At 37.5% G+C, this 25,069-nt stretch overlaps 1 protein-coding gene and 1 long non-coding RNA gene across 3 annotated transcripts; one reads left to right on the top strand and one right to left on the bottom strand.

Annotated features, from left to right (window-relative positions):
- Window positions 1-369: 369 nt before the first annotated feature.
- Window positions 370-2,043, bottom strand: LOC131657081 (uncharacterized). 2 transcript variants are annotated; one of them, XR_009300464.1, is made up of 3 exons: window positions 1,808-2,043; window positions 1,649-1,727; window positions 370-1,341 (listed from the first exon to the last, which is right to left on the bottom strand). It is a non-coding gene; the product is annotated as an uncharacterized LOC131657081 (long non-coding RNA). The 2 variants fall into 2 exon arrangements; XR_009300465.1 differs by having other exon boundaries at window positions 1,649-1,721.
- Window positions 2,044-8,334: 6,291 nt separating this feature from the next.
- On the top strand, window positions 8,335-8,817 carry LOC131659665 (uncharacterized). The gene has a single exon (XM_058928821.1). The coding sequence runs from the start codon at window positions 8,335-8,337 to the stop codon at window positions 8,815-8,817; it is 483 nt and encodes a 160-aa protein (XP_058784804.1).
- The last annotated feature ends 16,252 nt before the right edge of the window (window positions 8,818-25,069 follow it).

Here is a 25,069-nt window from a genome sequence, read left to right as displayed (position 1 = left end):
TAATTATATGCCAATTTTTTGTACAAGTGGAACCTAGTTTTCAATATAATAAAAGTTATCTAGTGAACTACAATAATACTGACATAAATATTACTCTTTTAATTAAACCCCAAGAGCCTTTATATTATAATAGTATATTTATTTGTAGAATCTTCAAAATTCATTGTGATCGTGGATATAGCTTATTCCAAGAGCCTTTACTTCATAATAGTATATTTATTTGTAGTGAATTTTTTGGCATTTACAAACTCATTCTCAAATATATTGAGAACACATGCAAAATTCAACTTATGTAAATCCATTCAAGGCAAAAACATGTGCTACTGTTTTCGATAATAATATCCAAAAAAGTGTTTTGCTTGTGTAAAATACAATGTTTTTGAAATTATATCAGAGCTCCCAATCACATGTTGATAAGTTTTTGTTGCAAAGGCTTTTCACCGATGAACAGTTCATCCTTAATTGAACCAATTATAGTTAAATATATATTTTGATGATTAAGCTACATTTTCAGTTAAAAAAAAGGTAAACTTTAAGTTTATAAATGATTTGTAAGATGAAGAACTTTAAGGTTATTTGACTGTTTTTGGCTACACAATTTTATTTAATATATAGTACAACCATCAGTAACAACCATATTTCTACTAAAGCAACCATCAGTAGCATGATAGAAACACAAACACATTCAAAATGTTTGATCTAATTTGTTAGGGTACATCACCACCATTAATTAAAAAGAAAATAAATAAAATAACTCCCTAGTGTTTTGACAGCAACCAATGTGCAACGTATATAGGTATGCATGCACCATATAGATAGCTTATGATATTTTACTTGTAGTACATCATTTGTTGTGCAGCAGCAACATTTTGGAACCCGCCGTCATATATCGCCCGACTTGCTCCAATCGCAGTCTGTTAAGAGTATGTTATGCTTGGGATGCATCAATGCATGCATGAAAAAGTATGTGAAACTTGTAGAATGGTCTAAACAGTTCATATACCAGAAGTAGTTATGCTGAAAAGCCAATTCTAATATCATAAGCCAAGTCTAAATAGATTAGATATTCAAGATATCATATGATGGTAATAGATGTGTCACATGTCATAGATGGGAACATACACAAGAAACACAAAATCAGACTTACAAGCATGTGAATCTGGTCTCAAGTAGTCACTGCTTCTCAAAACAGAAGCATTGTATTTTATTAAAGTAAACTCTAGCCTGTACAAGAAATGAAGGTTGAAGTTAAGAGTTCAGTAGCCAGTACCTTCATATATAGGAGTTACACTATATGTAGAAACATCAGCTATCGGAGTAGACTTGCAAGGGCACCCTAACCTAGTAAAGAAAATGAATAATGCTCGATAACAGTATAGACGAACCATTTAATTATAACCCTTATTTCAAAGTCAAACGACCTTTAAACTAAATCTTCATTCAAAATGGTACTTGCTTCAACATTCAAATTCAAATTCAATACAACTGAAAAGAGAGTTTAAGAAAAGAACATTTAAAATGCAGGGCTGAAACTAAACATTCAAAAAGAATCTAAAAGAAGGAAGAAGTTATTTATTTGATTCAATCAATGATTTAAGCTCCAAACATATTAATAGAGAAAATCGGAAAAAAAAGGTTGAAACTGAACCTGTTTCAGAATAATCACCGGCAGCCACCGCAACCTAACACCGACGATAAGTCCATCACCGAAAGAAATTAATCTGCACCTATAAAGGAAGCATCACTACACACTAAATAGAAATCATGCGTAGTAGCTAACTGGAAGAAAAAAACTAATAACTAATACCTATGTTAAATTTCCTGTTGGGATCCTTCGCTGCAGTTAGTTGGTTCTACTCTATTAGAAAGTAAGCTATTACAAATGGATAATGCTTTGAAACCATTTTTAAGAATCAAAGAAGCCATTAAGATATTTATTGGAACATGGCTTGGTTCAATTTGGTGGTATTTGTTGTGGAGAAGAGATGAAGGTATTTGTTCTCGAGAGAGATGGAGGTATTTGTTTGTGAGACAGATGGTAGGGTTGTGATAGAGGGCCCACCCGAATTAGAAAACAGCCCATGTGGATGAGAGATTTTGTTACTAAATAATAGTCCTTTTTATTATTTCAGCAGCCTTTTAATTTTTATTGTTGGGCTTGGCCCTTTTAGTGACCCATTAGGATTTTTGTTTGTATATATAGCAACTCTTTTGTAGCAGCAGCTTTTATGAATGAAATCAGAATTTTATCTTTCTTCCTAGTTTTGTGTTATTTTAATGGTGAATTCCTTTATTTGGTAATAGTTGTTGAACCCTCTTTATCATTGGTGCTTTCATTTTATTGTTCTCATGGCTCCTCCCAAACCACCAAACCCTTCATCCAAAGAAATCATTGATGAAGCTGTCCAAACAGCTCTACAAACCTCCTCCCTACACCTTAATAATTTGCTACAAGATACCCAAAATCAATTGGACGAACGTTTTGCGCTTGCTGCCACGGATCTGCAGAAGCTGAACAACCGTATGGACAGCGATAGAGAAACTGCTGACAAGAGGTATGACTCCATGATGACCATTCTTACAAAGCTGGTAGCTCAAAAGACCCCCCAATCTACCTCTCCTATTCCAACAGCAGCTTCTTCATCAGGTATTCCTAAAAGCACTTTCTCTTCACCTTTACATACACAGCATTCTGCCTATAACCTTTCCCCAGCCCATACCCCTCTTCATAACTCTACACTCACTTCCCAAAATCCCCCACAACCCAGGGTTTCTACTACCACCAGATTACCCAACACTACTCAAGCAGCCTTCATACCCTACAGCCTTTATTCACCCCCTTTTTCAACAAACCAGAATTTCTCCATTCCATATGCGACAGCTGGTTTTTCTGCCAGCCAGCCTATACCTACATTTTTCTCTAGCCATATTCCTTATACCCAGCCTGCACCCCCATCCCCAATACCTACTTTCCGTACCCCAAAATTAGAACTTGCATTATTTGATGGGTCAAACCCTTTAGAATGGCTTTTTCAAGCTGACCAATTTTTTACTTTTTACCAATTACCTCCTGAAAGTAGATTGTCCATGATGTCATTTTATATGAAAGGAGATGCTCTAGGTTGGTTCAAATGGATGCACCAGAATAAATTGTTGGTTGACTGGTTCTCTTTTACAAAAGCCCTAGAATTGCGTTTTGGCCCTTCAACTTTTGAAAATCATCAAGCTGAATTATTTAAATTGAAACAAACCCATTCTGTAGTGGCGTATCAGGCAGCTTTTGAAAAGTTGGGCAATCAAGTAGTTGGGCTATCACATGAGGCTATATTAAATTGTTTCATTTCAGGTTTGCTACCAGATATTCAAAATGAGCTTGCTATTCATAAACCATCCTCCATTTCCCAAGCAATTGGTCTTGCCAAATTAATTGAATCTAAGTTAAGGGAAGCCAAACCTAAATTTCAAAAACCTTTTTCCCCAAATACCTATTCACGTCAGCCTGCTCACCCCCACCCAGCAGCACCCACACCAACTACAGCAATGCCTAAAACACCCCAATCAGCCAATCCAAACCGATTACCCATACGTCGCCTTTCCAACAGCCAACTACAAGAGCGTAGAGCTCAAGGGCTTTGCTTCAATTGTGATGAAAAATTCATACCAGGTCATAAATGTGCAGCAGGAAATTTTTTATTACTTTTGGATGATGATGATGATTCTTTCATTCAAGACACTCACGACCAGCAAGGCACTACAGTGACAGCAGAATCCAATGAGACTTATTTCCAACTTTCTCCCCAGGCTGCTATTGGACAATTTTTTCCTAAAACACTTAAGTTCAATGGGTTCATAAATGGTCTAACAGTGACAGTTCTTATTGACACGGGTAGCACTCACAATATCCTTCAACCTAGGATAGCCCAACACCTTAAATTATCAACCACCCCAATACCTAACTTTTCTGTCATGGTTGGTAATGGATCCAAATTACATTGCTCTGGCCTATGCCCCCAAGTCCCTATCACCCTACAAAATAACCTTTTTACAATTCCTTTTCACCTACTTCCTATTGAAGGAGCCGACGTAGTTCTTGGAATGGAATGGTTACGCACTTTAGGTCCCCTTGTGGCCGATTTTTCTATCCCTAAAATCTCTTTCAGCCATAACAACAATGATATCACCATAACAGGAGATCCCAAATCCCTTCCCACACACTCTTCTTACAATCAATTATGTCATCTCCTTGACACTGATTCAGTTGCTTCCATCCATTTGTTACTTTATCAACCAACCCCAGCCCATGAAACAAACCTAAATTGCCCTACATTTCAGACCATGGATACTCTACCTACCAAAATTCCTCAAAACATTTCCAAACTTATCAAATCCTTTGCCAGCATTTTCCAAAAACCCCAAGGCCTTCCCCCACCTAGACAACATGATCACCACATTCCCACTTTACCCAATTCTGCACCAGTTAATGTAAAACTTTATAGGTATCCTCATTCACAAAAAGAAGCTATGACTTCAATAATTCAGGAGACGCTTCAAGAGGGTATCATTAAACCTAGCAACAGTCCTTACTCCTCCCCAGTCTTATTAGTTCGAAAAAAAGATGGCAGTTGGCGATTTTGTGTTGATTATCGCGCTTTGAACGCTGTTACTATACGTGACCGTTTTCCTATCCCCACAATAGATGAGCTATTTGATGAATTGAGTTCAGCAACTATTTTTTCTAAGATCGATCTTCGATCAGGATATCACCAAATAAGGGTAACACCGGCAGATACACACAAAACTGCATTCAGAACGTTTGATGGGCACTACGAGTTCTTGGTTATGCCTTTTGGCCTAACTAATGCTCCTAGTTCTTTTCAATCAGCCATGAATGATCTCCTACGCCCTTATCTAAGACGGTTCGTTTTAGTTTTTTTTGACGATATTCTCATTTATAGCTCTTCTATTACTGACCATGTTATTCATTTAAAAACTGTTCTTGAGTTGCTTTTAACTAATCAATTCTTTGCCAAATTATCAAAATGTGTGTTTGTTGTGCCTAAAGTTGATTACCTAGGTCATATTATTTCAAGTGCTAGTGTAACCCCAGATCCAGAAAAGATAAAAGCTATACTAGAATGGCCAAGGCCTCGATCACTCACGGCGCTCAGGGGTTTTTTAGGCCTCACCGGGTTCTATCGACGATTTGTTCGCCACTACGCCTCTCTCGCCGCTCCCCTCACCGATTTATTACGATCCACTAAATTACATTGGGATACATCAGCTGAGACAGCATTTACAATTTTAAAGAACAAAATGACACAAACTCCAGTTCTAAGCCTTCCTGACTTCTCTCAGCTCTTTGTCTTTGAAACCGATGCATCTGCTTTGGCGGTTGGAGCAGTTCTTTCACAGCAGGGTCATCCACTTGCCTTCTTCAGCAAAAAGCTCTGTCACAGACTACAAGCCTCTTCTGTATATGTCCGCGAGATGTATGCGATTACAGAAGCTGTCAAGAAATGGCGTCAGTATTTAATCGGAAGACATTTCCATATATATACTGATCAGAAGAGTCTTAAAAATTTGCTGGTTCAAACAATACAAACTCCTGAGCAGCAAAAGTGGGCTGCGAAGCTACAAGGGTTTCAGTTTGAAATATTTTACAAACCTGGGCGCACAAATCAGGTTGCAGATGCTTTGAGTCGCCGGCCTACTGAGGACGATGCTGTTGTACTCCTCTCCATATCTTCACCAGTTCCACACCTTATAAAAGAGTTGAAGATACATTACAACACAACACAGGAGGGTAAAGAGCTACTAAACAAAATTCAAACAGACACAGCAATGCAAACTACTTTTCAGATCAAAGATGGACTGGTATTCTTCAAAGACAGAATTTTTATACCTTCAAAAACAGATTTCCGAGAGATCCTGCTCAAAGAATACCATTCAACCCCAACAGCGGGTCACTCTGGACTTCAGCCCACCTTGGCTAGACTTTCTTCTTCGTTCCTGTGGTCGGGTATCTACAAGGATACAAAATCCTTTGTTAAAGCATGCTCTGTTTGTCAGCAAAACAAGTATTTACCCCAAAAGAAACAGGGTTTACTACAACCTCTAAATATCCCAGCCCTAGTTTGGGACGAGTTAAGCATGGATTTTATAACTCACTTACCTAATTCATTTGGCCATACCACCATCTGGGTCATTTGTGACAGACTGACCAAGTTTTCCCATTTTATTGCTCTTCTAACAAGTTTCTCTGCTAAAGATCTGGCCGTCCGATTTTCTGTTGAGATCTGTCGCCTTCATGGAATACCATCCTCCATTGTCTCAGATCGTGACCCTCTGTTTCTCAGCAACTTTTGGCGTGAACTTTTCAAGGCACAGGGCACCACACTTAAGTATAGCTCCGCGTATCACCCTGAAACAGACGGATTAACTGAGGTTACTAACCGTTGTCTAGAGACGTATTTGAGATGCTTCACAAGTGATAATCCAAAAAAATGGTTTCGATACTTACATCTCGCGGAGTTTTGGCATAACACTGCTCACCACTCAGCCATCAATATGTCTCCCTTCGAGGCTCTGTACGGCCGTCCTCCACCATCTCTGTTATGCTACACCCGTGGCTGCACCCAACTCACGACCATTGACTCGTCCCTGCAACAACGAACAGAGCTTTTAACCACTCTGAAACAGAACCTCAAAAGAAGTCGTCAGAGAATGGAATCACAGGCAAACCAAAAGAGAACAGATCGTACCTTTTCTGAAGGGGATTTCGTGTGGTTACGACTTCAACCATATCGCCAAACCTCTGTGACTCGTCGTTCTTCACAAAAGCTTTCAAAACGATACTTTGGCCCCTTCCAGATCATTCGTCGCATCGGTAAAGTCGCCTATCATCTGGATCTACCTCCTTCCGCCAAGATCCACCCAATCTTTCATGTGTCACAACTACGTCAGTTCCATGGTACGAACCCTTCGCTGCGTTTCACTCCAATTCCTACCGAGCTAGCCACCACGGATGTGGAAGCAGAAGAAGTTTTACGCACCCAAGACCACCACAGGGAGGCAGATACACGAAATAAGGGAGATGGAAAGCGAACAACATTTATTGAAAATAGAGAACATAGTCAAGAAGTGGAAGGGAAAGCTGCATTTACTTGTGAAGAGAAAAGAAGTGGAAATGAGGAAGTGGAAACTCTGACTCAGAATATAGAGTCCCAATGTACTTTACCTTCCCACTCTCCCACGCTTCCTTCTAACGTCTCTAATTCAATTAAATCTGCGCCATCCTTTAGCCCACCTACCCTTGATCTACAATCTCCACCGTTGCTTACTTATGCCCCTTCACGTGACTTGATGAGTTCCAAGACCAACACACTTCCCCATGTTTCGTTGGACACAGCTGGCGCCTCACACTTTCCCCATTAGGGAGTACAGTCTGTCCACCACAAGGCTTCACGTGTTACTTCTCCTCTTGGGCCTCCTTGTAGTGCTGATCCACAAAAAGAGATAATACCCAACCTTGAGGACAAGGTTGTCCTTGGGCCGGTGAGTAGTGATAGAGGGCCCACCCGAATTAGAAAACAGCCCATGTGGATGAGAGATTTTGTTACTAAATAATAGTCCTTTTTATTATTTCAGCAGCCTTTTAATTTTTATTGTTGGGCTTGGCCCTTTTAGTGACCCATTAGGGTTTTTGTTTGTATATATAGCAACTCTTTTGTAGCAGCAGCTTTTATGAATGAAATCAGAATTTTATCTTTCTTCCTAGTTTTGTGTTATTTTAATGGTGAATTCCTTTATTTGGTAATAGTTGTTGAACCCTCTTTATCAGGTTGTGTGTGAAGCAAAATAAGACAAAGGGTAGTGTGTGAATTTGATCATGTTTGCAGAATCACAGCAGGCTTTTGGCAGAAAAATTTATGGTTTCAAGAACAAATTGAAGAAGAGAAGATAAAGGGGTTTTTGGATTATCGTGAAGAGGGAAAAGAGGTCTGCCAAAAAGTAAAAAGTAATTATTTGCAAAGGGATATTAAATTAAAAGTGATATTTGTTGATGTTGGGCCACCGGAAAATGATAATGTAGATGTAGAAAACCAGCAAAAGACAATTTTTGCCCCAAAATTATTAAATTAGACTAAGTTAATCAAAGGGTATTTTGGTGAAATTCAGAACAGTAACTTTTCTTATATTATAGATAAAAGATATGATATACTTTTGGGAATTTTTATTCCACCATTTTCTAAAATAAAGATTTTTTGTTATTTTGAAATTGCCCATTAAAAACCGAAAATGCATTTCCGATTCGCCCATATATTTTACAAAAACATGTCAAATGTGATTTCACCATTCAAAATGGAAAAACGAAATCAGAGATATATGGTTTGCGTGAGTGGATTTGCAGCGGAGGATAAATGGATGCGCTTCTCTGATATGAGTCATCTAATAGAAAGTGCGTGTGAGAGGGTGTGTATTAATCTTACAAGATACGGTTTCTCGAAGACTTGTTTCCCTCTGCGCACTGCTCCAATACCAAATCCAAATGATTGTATCATATGTGTTGGATGGGTTTCAAATCCGCAGTACTTTGTTCAAGTGTATTTGAAATCGGAATGCCCTATACTACCTACATCACCAGAGTGGGCGATTCATTTCACAATCTCACGCGAGACTTGGCCAGACCAATTCATTAAAAGGATGCAAGAATACAACAAGTTGAACAAAATTGAAATAGAAAAAAATAGAGAAAAGTTAAAAGAGGTGCCACCGATGGATTTGGTCGACAACAATCTTTTCGGCTCATTTAAGTAGTTAGGTATCATTTTATTGTAAATGTCATTTTGTTCATGTGTTATGGTGTGGAAATATATCCATTTTTGTAGTTTGACCAAAATTTTTATATTTGAATACATGAGGTTTTTTTGAATGAGTTGTTGTTTCTGTTCAGTTTCTGGTTTTTCACTCCCAAGGAACTAACCGGAAATATATTTTTGATTTCAATTTATATAAAACCGGAAGTGAAATTCCGGTTTCAACTCTGACACAGGGATAGGATTTGTATGGTTCATGTTTGCCTCCAACTATTATAAATAACCTCACTTGTCATATTATTTCATACTACAACACCAAAAACCAAAAATGAACATCAAAATGAACATCGAATGACATGTTGGAGTTGTCCACTTTATCGGTGTTACACCATCACGCGAATTTATGTTCACCAAGTACACCCTAATTGAAGATGTGCGTGACATATTGAAGGAACTTATACCTTACGGCGACAATCTCAATGTTGTGAAACCGAGTACCACTCGCCATCTGTTGACAAAGATGGGAAGCTTGTGTTCATCTACCATGAGCTGAAGAACGACGCTGATATACGGGCTATGTGGAATACTTTTACCAATTTTGAGGAAAAAGTTTCGATCGAGTTAGATGCGACTATTTCAAGATCAGTCGATGATATTATCATGATGTTGCAACGTCCACGTGGACGTGAATTTGTAATGTTTGTTTTCTGTTAAAATCCTTAATGTATTTCTTTTGTTTATCTTATGAATTGTCTTTTGAATTTTTGATATTGGTGTTAATCAATGATGATTTTCTGGTTTCCTTTAAAAGTGCAATTCATAAAAAAATATAATAACTTCAACAATTGCCACTTAAACCGGAAGTATGTATTCCCTTTATATATAGTTATAGACTAGCCTAAAAGAATGTATTCCCTTTATATATATAGTTATAGATATTTAATCCGGAGATGCATCTCGGTATGTGTAAAAAATGAGTATGAAGATGCATCTCCATAAACACCATTTATTCAAAAGTAAATGGATGGTTCAAAGATGAATCTAAGGACGCTATTGGTTCATAATTTGCGCCAGACCCTTTCCTCGTCATCCTTCTTCATTTTCTCAAAAGTTCCCAAAAAAATTCAATTGAATTCTGCAACGATTTTCCTTTTGCATCCATTCAATCAAGTTTACTTCTTTGGAGCTCTTTCCACCATCTCATAACATATAATCTGTCCATTCTCATTAATCAATTACTTTGGTAATTTTTTCAAATCGTCTTTTATTTTGAGGGTTAAGTATGTTTTTGGTCCCTCTAAATATATTAAATTTCATTTTTAGTCCTTATTAAAAAAATGACATATTTTAGTCCCTATAAAATTTTTATGCATGCAGTTTTAGTCCCTGCTATTTTTTTAAATTTTGAAAACTGTTTAATTACCCTTAAAATTTTAAAATTTTGAATAACTTTTTTCATACATGTTTAGAATAATATAAAATACTTATTAAAATGAGAAGAATTAAATATGAATTTTTTAAAATGAGAAGAATTAAATATGAATTTTTTAAATTCAAAAAGAGAATGATAAAAGTAATGTAAATCTCGACGTAGAAATCAAATTTTGAGTTCCTTTTTTCGAGGAAATTTTTATAATGTTCTAAACATGTATGTATGTAAAATAATTATTCAAAAATACACATTGGTTTAACAGTAGGGACTAAAACTACGTGTATAATAATTTTGTGGGGACCAAAATATGTCATTTTTTTGATATGGACTAAAAATGAAATTTGAGATATTTATAGGGAGCTGTCATACCCCAAAATTTGCCCACCATAATCTCAAAGATATTTTGGCTCAAGTAGTCTCAGCTCCAACTAGCAAGCATGCATATCTTCTCCCAAATAAAGACCCGTAATGTCATTCACTTATTATAACATTTATTTATTTTATTTGGATTTTATTCACTTAAAGTCTAAATAAACCAAATAAATATAAAAATATTTGAATTAATCTGTGGGAATTTATTTTAATCATTCAAGGGGTGGACAAATTATCGTCTTTTTATTTGATTTATTTAAAGACAAATTAAAATCAAATACAATTATAGTTTAGGAATAAGAGATAAGCTATGGTCCAAGCCCATTCTTTGACCTAATTTCATCCATTATATATACATAACAATACAAGTTATTAGGGGACGATTCTGACAGCCAAGAACCAATTTTCGGCACATACACATTGCTGTTTGTATATATTTTTGTTTTCCGCAAAACTAATGGGAGAGCCTTCCAAACTTGACCACAAATATTCTTTCCCCGTCAATATGTTATAACCAAATGCACTGTCCTCCTTCACAATGGTTACAAACCGCGGCAAAGACACAAAACCGTAACTGCAAAAGAAGAGAGAATTGGCTGCAAGGAGTCCCTGGAAAAAGACGGTGAAAACCGTGAACAAAAGTTGAGGTGCAGATCAAGTTTCGTTTGGATTCAAGATATTGCAAGCATCAAAATACACTCCTCGCATCTTTTTGAATCCGGCCACACCCTTTCCATTGATTGAAGCATCAAAATCGCAAGGAAAATCGCTAACGGTTTGCACTTATTTTTTTCCGAAATTCACTACGAGCGATTTATACGTTTTAAACACGATTTGATTATGTAATTGCTCTTGTACTGATGTTTAGAACATTCCTGTATAGTTTAATTTGAGCTTTGATGCAGAGATGGCAAGATGCCATTGATAGGGTTTCGACCTCACAATTTGGGGACGGTTGTTAGAAGCAATCTTAGGCCTAATTGAGGTGTTCATCAAATTCGTATGAATGTTTACAATCAATCGGGGTTATTGTGGTGCGTTTTTGGTGATTATTTTGCAGGAATTAGGGGGAGCCATAGGACCGGCCATGGACATCTCGAGGACGGGGATGAACAGTAACTGGCGCCTATCTTTTTTTTTTTATATAATTTTTGAATGATCTTGATTTTGTTTATATTACTTGCGTTTCATTCTGCATGACAAACAAAACTTGTGGCGCAGATGGCACAAACATGATGGGGTGAAAGGGAGAACGTGGGTTCGACCCTCTCTCAAGACATTATTTTACCAATTAAACTTGCTATTTGACTGCAGCTCCTGTGTGTGCGGTGCATACGTCCATACCATGCATCCTCAGTCCGTAGCCACAGGATCTCACGCAAAACAAATCCAACACATCAGGATACATAGGAACACCATGGACACGCAAAGCCCTGCAACACATGATCAAAAGCTAAGTTTTTTTTTTCTTTACTTTTTTAATTACATAACTTTATTTAATTTATATTATTTATGTATAGTATTTTATATAAAAAATTTCTTTATTATAAAAAACTTTTTTTTTTATCTTAATCTTTTTGATTCTCCTTATTTACCGACTATTCGATTTTATTTTATTTGTTATAAAATAATTTGAAAATTGTTTGAATTGTTTTAAATTAATAAATTAATTTTGAATAATCAATTAAAAATATGTTTTAACATTTTAAAATCCTCATTTTATTTTGATTTGATTTAATTAATTAGGTTGAAAAACCAATAATTAATTAAATCTGATTTTTTTCTTATTATTATAATTTACGCCGAATCGGGGTTTGCAAGGATTTGTCATACACTGAAAAAATATCTATTTTCTTTTCAGGGTTATTATCAGATATCTCCTGATCACGTGTCACGCCCTTCACAAAGCTAAGTCTTTAATTTATTTCATTTTAAAAGTCTGTTTCGTTTCCTTTTGATTGTAGGGTTTGCCCTTATATCTCTGAACTGTGCATACATTCACCTTTCTCTATTACTTGCTTTGCCATTTTTCAGGGTTAACCCCGAGGGCTTCCCGCTAACCATATCAGATCAAATCAAGGGTTTGTCAAATTGCCTAAGCCACGAGTATCGGTAACCCTAAACTCTAACCCTGATATTTGCTTGTCTTTTATTATTACTTGTGTCAAACCCTATTAGGGATCCGCTGGTTTCATTGTCCCCTCCCCCTTTATTGCTTTATTGCTTTATATACTGCGTGGTTAGTAATCTTAGGGAGTGCAAGCCTTAAACTGAATTAGAATAACTAATTAAAAGATAAATATCTGAATATAATCACGTGAATGTTGCACACACGCACCCTTTTGGGGTAACCTCTCTGTTGCCTGTTGCCTGTTGCCTGAGCCTCGTCCCTCGAATTCGAGGATACCTCAGCCGTGTTGCCTCGATAAAAAGGTCACGACCCTAATGATGCTGCCTTCGATACACAAATGACCTCGACCCTCGGATGTTGCCTACGAAAAAAGGCTGAGGTATCTTCTGGCTGCCTACGAAAAGGTTTATTCTGATCCTTACCTTAGACTACCTGCCCTCCTATGGCATGGGACAGTCTTTTGGCAAAGGATGCTTCGATGACCCTTCAACCTCCAAACGAAAGGCTTCCTGCCCTCTTATGGCAAGGATAGACCCTTTCATTCTGAAAGGCAAAAAGAGACCTATCATCTGAGTTTAAGGTAATTGCCCCTAATTGCCTTGCAATGCTCAAACCTTTTTATTATATTCTTTCTCATAATTTTTCAAAAGGGCAACGCTTATTCACAAGCTAAAGTCCCTATCTCTTTCATCTACATTTTCTAAACAAACGAGCAAGCAAAGCAATTAAGAGCCCATGGAAAACCATGGATGCAAAGGGTGCCTTACACCTTCCCTTTGCATAAATTACCCCCCGAACTCAGATTTTCTTTAAAAGGTTTTTTTTCTGTTTCTTTTTGCCTTTCCGAATATTGTTTGGATAAAATAAAAGTCGGTGGCGACTCTTGCTTACCGCGACATTTTCGATTATAAAAAGTCAGTTCACCGTATTACAGAACTGGCGACTCTGCTGGGGATTAAATTCAATAAAAGAGGGGTTACCTTAAAAGCTTAGGATTCACTTTAAATGTTTTCTTTTGTTTGTTTTGTTTGTTTTATTTTTCAGGGGCGTTTTGGGAAAATTGAAGGACGAATCCTATTCCCGGATTCAAGAACACCTAAGTTTAGGAGTGGCATAGTCATAGAGGCCTCTTTCACATATGTGGGAGATGAGTCAATATGAAGTTCACGCTTGAGTTAGGACTCCATAGCATATGCACACCTTTCTCAAATGAGGGAGGTCTATGCATGTGTCTGTGGGTGCGCCGGAGCTCAAGGACCTTTAGTTACCCTTAACCCATCCTGGCTTTTAGGAACGTAGTGGGAGGACTACTCTTGACAAATGTTAAGAACTAGTCGCTACCCGATGCTACAATTCAGATAGGTCCTTTCTCAAAGTATCATTGCATGATGCGAATGTATCATGTCCGAGGGTGCTTTAGAAGGGCTGACAATTCTGGATAACTTGTAGAACCCGTTGCTGAAATCTCCTTATCCATAGAAATACCCTTGGGAAGGATACCTGATCAGACTCCATGCAAGCCTTAAGCCAAAAAATTGTGACTTGTGTGACTTGTTTGTGTTTGCTACTAACCTTCGTTTCCTTGCAGGTTTTGTTAAAAGGACTTGTTTGTCCTTACTGTCTCACATTATGCCTAATGAACTGCATTCGCATAACATCATGACATCATGACATCATAACATCACATGTTAACTAACCCTTTCAAGGATCTTAGGAATTTAAGGCGCACAAATTCAGATGCCCTTATCAAGGACTAATTTCTCATCAGGGGGCAAGAGGATTTATTTTCCTCTGGCCATATGTCTTCCAATTCAGAGATTCTACACCTATCAAGGGGCAAGAGGATTTATTTTCCTCTGGCCGTATGCCTTCTAGTTCAGAGACATCATACCTATCAAGGGGCAAGAGGATTTATTTTCCTCTAGCCATGTGCCTTCCAATTCAGAGGTATCCCGAATCAGAGGCGATGACCCACTCGATATGGTGAGCTTGATTCTCAAAGAAAGACGTTCCAAATTCAGAATTCTTCAGACAAAGACGCGACCAAATCATTCTCTAATGTCGCAAACTGAATTTCCTAAAGATCCTTGAAAGTATTGCATTTGCATTCATAACATCGCATAACAGGTATCTCATCCTCTCTTGCTGTTTACTTCAGCACAAATGGATCTCGAGCAATCAGTCAAAAATCTTCAGGCTCAGAATAACCAGTTCCGAGGGATGATTCGTAACTTGGCCAAGGGGCAAGAAGAATTAAGGGCACTCATATTCTTGGGGTACAATTACAATGCGAGATGCGCTTAGTATTTGAACAAATCCTGGTTAGGGTGTGAAGGATGGTAGACCGTTGAAGCGTGCCATTAAAGATTTAATCATGACACTCAAATCAGAAAAGACCACGACAATGAAGCCACGATAACTGAGTCACGATAATGGAATCACGACAACTGAGTCACGATAATGGAAACAAGACAACTGAGTCACGACAACAAAGTCACGACAACTGAGTCACGATAACCGAACCACGACAACTGAGTCACGACAATTGAGTCACGATAATGGAATCATGACAATTGAGTCACGATAAAGGAATCATGACAATTGAGTCACAACAAACAATTCACTCATATGATCCATACGCTCAGGGCAATCGAGCCAACAAAATCCACTCATACTATAAATCTCAATACAAGGTGCGCGTACCATTCCAACATGCCTGGACATTACAAAAAAACAATTGCTGGACATTGAAGAATAAGATTCAAGATCTGATGAATGACGGAGAAATCAAATTCAACCCTCCTGAAACACCTGTGGTGATCACCGCTCTTATGCCTAGCCATGACAAGACTGATTGAGGTCTAGACGGACGAACTTCTGGAACATTAGATCTACTTTCATTTGCATATTTCTCTTCTGTTTGTTTAAACATTTGAATCATGATAGACATTATATGTTTTAATAATCATCATCAGTGCATCGCATATGTTTGTCTTGAATAAATTATTTCGCTATCACTCATTTTAAATTATGTCTTTATTCTGCATATGTTTTTGTGATACTCAACTCCTGCTAAAGTTGTATACCTTTTGAGGGAGGATGACGAAAATGATACCGCAACCTCATACAATATGCTTTTGAACGGACTATGCTGACGATGTACAGGCATTGTTTCAATTCCTAAACAGTGGAGATATAAGGATGGTAATCCCTCGTCAACCCCTTTGAGCCTAAGGAGTAGAAGTTTCTTTTTGTACGAAACACCCGCATTTTTAACCTGGGGCAGGGTAGTTCTCAGTTATTTTGGCTGTGCATTCTATTTTAAGAGAATCACTCTGTACACCTTTCAACAAAGGTTTCAATCACAAGCGTTCATCCGTACACATCAAAGAAGTGTTGGAGATGTCAATCAAAAGGCAATAATGGTTCATCAATCATCAAACAAGGCAGTCAATATCTTTCAAAAAGAAAAAAAATGAAAAAAACATATATACAAAGAAAAGCCTGCTAAGTCAAAAATCAAAAAGAAAACTTAGGCAAAAATCAAGGCATCCCGCTGAATGTAAACTCCAAAATAGACAGTTCAGGCAAAAGTTAGGGATATCAAAAAGATGAAAAAGAGAAGTCAATAAATTCCTGAACAACACAATGTTGTGACCACCAAAAGGAAGAAGTGACTGCCACCTCAAAAGTTCTTTTTGCTTGTGAATCGTCATCATTATCAAAGGTGCAAATCCAAAAGTCTCTTGGAACCTGAATGCATAAGTTGAATTAACTGAGCTTAGGATTGAAGAACATCACGAAGAAGGGGATGGGTATAAATAAATTTTGAGCCTTTATCCTTTGTTTCTTAAACCGTGAACCAAGCCACGTTACAACCCTTGAAAGTCCTAACTGAAGCATGGTTAGTTCGAAAGCATACTGTCACGACAAAGGTATCCTGACTCCTTAAGGTTTACCACAAATGCCGAGTTGATATCACGTTTTTACAAACATCACGTTGTTACAAATATCATGTTTTTACAAATATCACGCCTTTACATCTCCTGTTTTAACGTTTTTCAAAAACTCAAGACAAACGTATGTATTGCATCTCATGAATTCATTATTAAACATATTCTGCTACATAATTTCAAATGTTAGCATCAGAAAGAACTTGCACAGGGTATAACTAATGACTGAAAGTTATCCCGACAGACAAGATTACGCCGAGAAGCAATGTATCCTACGTATACAAGGGGCATGACATGCTTTGCCCAATCAATCTGGGGCAATCCAGTCAAGATTATAAGAATCTCTCAAAAGCCAAACAATCAAAGGCATACACCTCAAGTGGGTTTCAAACTATTTGTCCAAACAATCTGGGGCAATCAAGTCAAGTTTCCGAGAATCTCTCAAGGATGCCAAAATAATCAGGGGCACGCATCCAAGAAGATCTGAAGCTACTTCTCAACCAACATAGGACATCATATTGGGCATATGATTACTAGGGGCATGTCTCCTAAAGTGCACATCTTATAAAGTCCTCGCAAGGCGAATCTTTCCAAAGTTCCTGCCAACTGGGGCAAATCTATACAAGTCCCGTTTGACATCTTAAGTGACGTATCCTAAATCAAGTAATAGTTACTATAATACTGGGTGCAACTTTCACCCATGTCTCCCCACAAAGCCGGGATCACAAGATCATATCCCCACAGAGTAATCATTAAGAAGACATCTTCAAACGCTCCCGATAAAGACATGGCTGCCTAACAGAGTTTACATCTTCAACACTGTCGCTCTCCTCCAACATGATTTATCAATATCTTTATCACCAATCAGGGAACATCAAGTCACTGATCATCTCCAAGCAGAAATCATAAATTCCCAGCTGAGCATCTTCAAGACAAGATCAGGCAGTACAATTACAAGGACATAAAGATCTACTTTCTTAATCAAAGACAGCATAAATCATATTCACATATCATATGTCATAAACATATTCATACACTGCATACATTACCTCATAATGAACTCATACATAACATGCAAAAGCTCTCATTTATTTTGAGGGATTCATTACATAACCCATGCATCATGACATTGCATAAAGATTAACCTTACCTTTTTCAGAATACATGTACCGACAAATGAACGAAGTCTCCAACTTTCCAAGATCTAATTCAGCTTCTACGAATGGTACTGACACGATCAACGCTCGAAGATCTAATTCATTTACCACGAACGGTAATGACACGATCACTTTCAAAGTCTAATTCAGCTACCACGAACAGTACTGACACGACAAAAGATCTAATTCGGTTACTACGAACGGTACTGACACGGTCAACTCTCAGAGATCTAATTCTATCATCACGAACGGTGTAGACACGATCACTGACCTTCTCAGTCTAATTCAGCTACTACGAACGGTACTGACACGACAGAAGATCTAATTCAGATACTACGAACGGTACTGACACGATCAAATTTCAGAGGTCTAAGTCTATCATCACGAACGGTGTGGACACGATCACTGGCCTTCCCAGTCTAATTCAGTCACTACGAACGGTGCTGACACGACAAGAGAATCTAATTCTATCATCACGAACGATGAAGACACGATTATCTCCTCAGATCTAATTCTATCATCACGAACGATGAAGACACGATCATCCTTCCAAGATCTAATTCAAGTATCACGAACGATACTGACACGATCAATTCCCAAGGATCTAATTCATCTACCACGAACGGTGATGACACGGTCAACGCGCAAACAACATCTTCTCAAAATTCAACTACCAGATGGCATCCACAAGCCCATCTCCGACAAAGGTCCCTACTTCAAATAGGGCAAATTTCTTGGTATTCTAGTGTTCAATCATCTTCTACCTTCAAATTCCGACAGGCACACAAGCCAATCTACATCCTCAGGTATAAGAAGATTGAACAGGGGCAGCTGTCATACCCCAAAATTTGCCCACCATAATCTCAAAGATATTTTGGCTCAAGTAGTCTCAGCTCCAACTAGCAAGCATGCATATCTTCTCCCAAATAAAGACCCGTAATGTCATTCACTTATTATAACATTTATTTATTTTATTTGGATTTTATTCACTTAAAGTCTAAATAAACCAAATAAATATAAAAATATTTGAATTAATCTGTGGGAATTTATTTTAATCATTCAAGGGGTGGACAAATTATCGTCTTTTTATTTGATTTATTTAAAGACAAATTAAAATCAAATACAATTATAGTTTAGGAATAAGAGATAAGCTATGGTCCAAGCCCATTCTTTGACCTAATTTCATCCATTATATATACATAACAATACAAGTTATTAGGGGACGATTCTGACAGCCAAGAACCAATTTTCGGCACATACACATTGCTGTTTGTATATATTTTTGTTTTCCGCAAAACTAATGGGAGAGCCTTCCAAACTTGACCACAAATATTCTTTCCCCGTCAATATGTTATAACCAAATGCACTGTCCTCCTTCACAATGGTTACAAACCGCGGCAAAGACACAAAACCGTAACTGCAAAAGAAGAGAGAATTGGCTGCAAGGAGTCCCTGGAAAAAGACGGTGAAAACCGTGAACAAAAGTTGAGGTGCAGATCAAGTTTCGTTTGGATTCAAGATATTGCAAGCATCAAAATACACTCCTCGCATCTTTTTGAATCCGGCCACACCCTTTCCATTGATTGAAGCATCAAAATCGCAAGGAAAATCGCTAACGGTTTGCACTTATTTTTTTCCGAAATTCACTACGAGCGATTTATACGTTTTAAACACGATTTGATTATGTAATTGCTCTTGTACTGATGTTTAGAACATTCCTGTATAGTTTAATTTGAGCTTTGATGCAGAGATGGCAAGATGCCATTGATAGGGTTTCGACCTCACAATTTGGGGACGGTTGTTAGAAGCAATCTTAGGCCTAATTGAGGTGTTCATCAAATTCGTATGAATGTTTACAATCAATCGGGGTTATTGTGGTGCGTTTTTGGTGATTATTTTGCAGGAATTAGGGGGAGCCATAGGACCGGCCATGGACATCTCGAGGACGGGGATGAACAGTAACTGGCGCCTATCTTTTTTTTTTTATATAATTTTTGAATGATCTTGATTTTGTTTATATTACTTGCGTTTCATTCTGCATGACAAACAAAACTTGTGGCGCAGATGGCACAAACATGATGGGGTGAAAGGGAGAACGTGGGTTCGACCCTCTCTCAAGACATTATTTTACCAATTAAACTTGCTATTTGACTGCAGCTCCTGTGTGTGCGGTGCATACGTCCATACCATGCATCCTCAGTCCGTAGCCACAGGATCTCACGCAAAACAAATCCAACACATCAGGATACATAGGAACACCATGGACACGCAAAGCCCTGCAACACATGATCAAAAGCTAAGTTTTTTTTTTCTTTACTTTTTTAATTACATAACTTTATTTAATTTATATTATTTATGTATAGTATTTTATATAAAAAATTTCTTTATTATAAAAAACTTTTTTTTTTATCTTAATCTTTTTGATTCTCCTTATTTACCGACTATTCGATTTTATTTTATTTGTTATAAAATAATTTGAAAATTGTTTGAATTGTTTTAAATTAATAAATTAATTTTGAATAATCAATTAAAAATATGTTTTAACATTTTAAAATCCTCATTTTATTTTGATTTGATTTAATTAATTAGGTTGAAAAACCAATAATTAATTAAATCTGATTTTTTTCTTATTATTATAATTTACGCCGAATCGGGGTTTGCAAGGATTTGTCATACACTGAAAAAATATCTATTTTCTTTTCAGGGTTATTATCAGATATCTCCTGATCACGTGTCACGCCCTTCACAAAGCTAAGTCTTTAATTTATTTCATTTTAAAAGTCTGTTTCGTTTCCTTTTGATTGTAGGGTTTGCCCTTATATCTCTGAACTGTGCATACATTCACCTTTCTCTATTACTTGCTTTGCCATTTTTCAGGGTTAACCCCGAGGGCTTCCCGCTAACCATATCAGATCAAATCAAGGGTTTGTCAAATTGCCTAAGCCACGAGTATCGGTAACCCTAAACTCTAACCCTGATATTTGCTTGTCTTTTATTATTACTTGTGTCAAACCCTATTAGGGATCCGCTGGTTTCATTGTCCCCTCCCCCTTTATTGCTTTATTGCTTTATATACTGCGTGGTTAGTAATCTTAGGGAGTGCAAGCCTTAAACTGAATTAGAATAACTAATTAAAAGATAAATATCTGAATATAATCACGTGAATGTTGCACACACGCACCCTTTTGGGGTAACCTCTCTGTTGCCTGTTGCCTGTTGCCTGTTGCCTTTGTGTTTTTGCAGAATAAGCCTCGTCCCTCGAATTCGAGGATACCTCAGCCGTGTTGCCTCGATAAAAAGGTCACGACCCTAATGATGCTGCCTTCGATACACAAATGACCTCGACCCTCGGATGTTGCCTACGAAAAAAGGCTGAGGTATCTTCTGGCTGCCTACGAAAAGGTTTATTCTGATCCTTACCTTAGACTACCTGCCCTCCTATGGCATGGGACAGTCTTTTGGCAAAGGATGCTTCGATGACCTTTCAACCTCCAAACGAAAGGCTTCCTGCCCTCTTATGGCAAGGATAGACCCTTTCATTCTGAAAGGCAAAAAGAGACCTATCATCTGAGTTTAAGGTAATTGCCCCTAATTGCCTTGCAATGCTCAAACCTTTTTATTATATTCTTTCTCATAATTTTTCAAAAGGGCAACGCTTATTCACAAGCTAAAGTCCCTATCTCTTTCATCTACATTTTCTAAACAAACGAGCAAGCAAAGCAATTAAGAGCCCATGGAAAACCATGGATGCAAAGGGTGCCTTACACCTTCCCTTTGCATAAATTACCCCCCGAACTCAGATTTTCTTTAAAAGGTTTTTTTTCTGTTTCTTTTTGCCTTTCCGAATATTGTTTGGATAAAATAAAAGTCGGTGGCGACTCTTGCTTACCGCGACATTTTCGATTATAAAAAGTCAGTTCACCGTATTACAGGAGCAAACACATACCTAACCCTTCTTTTTATGTTAAGATCTTTAGTTAGTTTTTGGACGCATTAGTTGTTTTAGGATCATTAGTTACTAGTGTAAAAGAAAATGATAGTCTATTCGAACATGTAATGAAGTATTTTGGGCCTGTTAGGGTAGAAAACAGGTCTGCCATGGATGCTAAAAATCGCATGTTTGTCCAGAGATGTACCTCCGGATTTTCTCTGAACTATTTTCGGAGATGCATCTCCGGATCAGGATGAGTAAAAAATATTATAACATTTGGTGGACATGTTGTTTAAATTTGTTTTTGTTTATAGCACATGTGCAATGGCTAACAATAATGAAGGTCGAATTAGAGTTGGATGTGTGTCCCAAACCGCGCCAGTACAACATGAAAGGGTCGCTGTCATGTCCGCTACTACGGAAAAGTGATACCATAGCAGTTGAAGAAGTCTTACCACAACGACTGACCAACCATTGTGAGGTAAGGTGTGATTGTATGTACAATGCTTTCTATTACGGTTCTGCGGCCGTTGTGATAAACTATGTACCGTGTAACGCCTCAGACTGCTTTCGGGATGATCGACTGACCCCACAAACCAACACGGGTCTTTTCAGCATGCTTTGACCTCACTCGCACGCTTTCCGGGAAACTTCCCAGAAGGTCACCCATCCCAATACTACTCCAAGTCAAGCACGCTTAACTGTGGAGTTCTTATGGAATGAGCTACCGAAAAGAAGATGCATCTTGTTGGTATAGGTAGTACCCATCAATCCTTATAAGCTTTCCTTCGACCATGCAGTCCCATAACTGCACAGCCTTAGGATCCCTCTCATTCCGATGTGGCGACCACCCTAGCCCCCATTGGCCTCAGGTGTTCCATGCGGTGCAACCACCCCTCGCCTTCTTCGGCCTCGGGTGTTACATGCCCACCAGCTTCCGCATGGTTCGTCCTCGAACCACATCGTACTGGGAGAGGTCTGGCTCTGATACCATTTGTAACGCCTCAGACTGCTTTCGGGATGATCGACTGACCCCACAAACCAACACGGGTCTTTTCAGCATGCTTTGACCTCACTCGCACGCTTTCCGGGAAACTTCCCAGAAGGTCACCCATCCCAATACTACTCCAAGTCAAGCACGCTTAACTGTGGAGTTCTTATGGAATGAGCTACCGAAAAGAAGATGCATCTTGTTGGTATAGGTAGTACCCATCAATCCTTATAAGCTTTCCTTCGACCATGCAGTCCCATAACTGCACAGCCTTAGGATCCCTCTCATTCCGATGTGGCGACCACCCTAGCCCCCATTGGCCTCAGGTGTTCCATGCGGTGCAACCACCCCTCGCCTTCTTCGGCCTCGGGTGTTACATACCGCGCTACCTATCACAACGATTCGCTTAAACAACATTGTCATAAATATAGGGTCATGGGTTCGATACTCAGCTACAACCAAAATCAAAACGCTTTAAAAAAATTAAATATCACTACGGGTATATATCAGAACCGTTCTAGTATATATAAGAGTTTATTATGAAATATGAGATTGCTTATTTTTCCTTACTCCTCATTAATCATATACAACAATTCAAATAGATTTTTAAGATAATAATCTGAAAATTTAAATTATTCTTGAAAAACAACTTTAACGATCCAATGTTTTTCGAACAACATGCATATTGTAATTCATGATTTACTCATTAACCCATAGAATTTGATTCAATCCCAAATTCTTCAAAATAATGTTGATGAATGAATGTCTTCTAAGTCTTTCACACAAAATTTGATTTTCTCTTCTTTTCTAGTTTATTTTAAAAACATAAAGATTTGTGTGAAAGACTCAATCTCGCATCCATTTATCAAAATTGTTTTGAAGAATTTGTGGCATTGAATCAAATTCTATAGGCTAAAAAGGAAATTATGATTTACAAGATAGATGCAATTCAAAAAAACATTGGATCGTCAAAGTTATTTTTCAAGAATAATTTAATTTTTCTGATCATTAACTCAAAAATCTATTTAAGTAAATGCACGTTCAATGAGTGGTTAGTGAACCAAGCAATCACGTATGATATAAGAAACTCACTAACAAAAACATCAATTAATCAAAATAGATTGGGAGAACTTGATAGCTAACAAATATGAAAATTTGAAAACATGTGTTCTCTATAGAAATATCATATGAAAGACTCATATAATATTTCCACATCGAACACAAGTTCGTAACTGTCTTAGATCCATGTTCACTTATATCTATTTCCAGTTGTATCGCCGATAAGTAGAGACACATAACCACTTGCTAGTTGCACATGAAATACCATTTATTGACAAATAACACAAAACATCAATAACATACAAATAAACACTATAATTCCAAACAAAAATGTTGTGAGTGAATAACCTTAGAAGTTACAACTTACACTAAATTATGAATGACGAATATAAAATACTTACTTATTATTTTTTTTCCCATATTTCTTCTTGATGTTCTTCATATGAAGTTGGCACAAGAATCTACACATAGAAGATAAAAAAAGAGATTAGAGAGAATAAAGTAAAAACATAAATAGACGTTTGCAGAAATAGAAACATAGAGAATTTAAGGATAGTCTTCAAGATAGCCAAAGTTAGAATCTTGATGCATAGTCTTTAAGGCATATTTCATCTTATAAAAATGGGTAAACATAAACATCTAGATCACATTACATCTAAAATGGGTAAACGTAAACAATATGAGGCAGAAAAGAAGGATTTTAAGATGAAGATTGCCAAGTTGATGAAGAAACAAGCATAGGAAAAGAAGCAGAAGTCTGAGGAAGCTTCAAAGGTTCAGAAGTTTGAAGGATTAGGCACCTCTATTGGGGCCTCCAAAGTGGAGGAAGAGAGGGATGAAGAATAAAATTATCTAATGTAGGCACATCTACAAAGGAATAAAATAATTTCCTTCTCTTAGTGTCTGTTACTATTTACTTCCTTTAACAACACTAAAACCTAAAGCATATCAACAACCCAATAAAGAGTTTGTAACTACACAAAGTTATTGTCACACAAACTGAATAAAACATGAACAACACAATCACAATGTCATTGTGTTAAAAAAGAAACCCTAGTTATGAACATAAACTTTCAGAAACAAGTACCATTACCTCAGCGAGAGAGAACAAGAAATGAACAACAAATAAGGTGAAGATTTCGGAAATTTGTTTCTAGAAATAAATGAAGATGGTGAAGATTTCGCTATCGCCGTCGTCTCGTTCGCTAGGGAACCCTTCTGTGTTAT

This window comes from Vicia villosa, linkage group LG3 (assembly GCF_029867415.1).
Source record: "Vicia villosa cultivar HV-30 ecotype Madison, WI linkage group LG3, Vvil1.0, whole genome shotgun sequence".
Lineage (NCBI taxonomy): Eukaryota > Viridiplantae > Streptophyta > Magnoliopsida > Fabales > Fabaceae > Vicia > Vicia villosa.
Note: the sequence above shows the minus strand (reverse complement) of the source record. Positions and strands in the feature narration are given on the sequence as shown.

What these genes read in the sequence shown, in the direction of transcription:
- LOC131659665 (XM_058928821.1), top strand. Translation starts at nt 8,335, where the DNA reads ATGTCAAATGTGATTTCACCATTCAAAATGGAAAAACGAAATCAGAGA.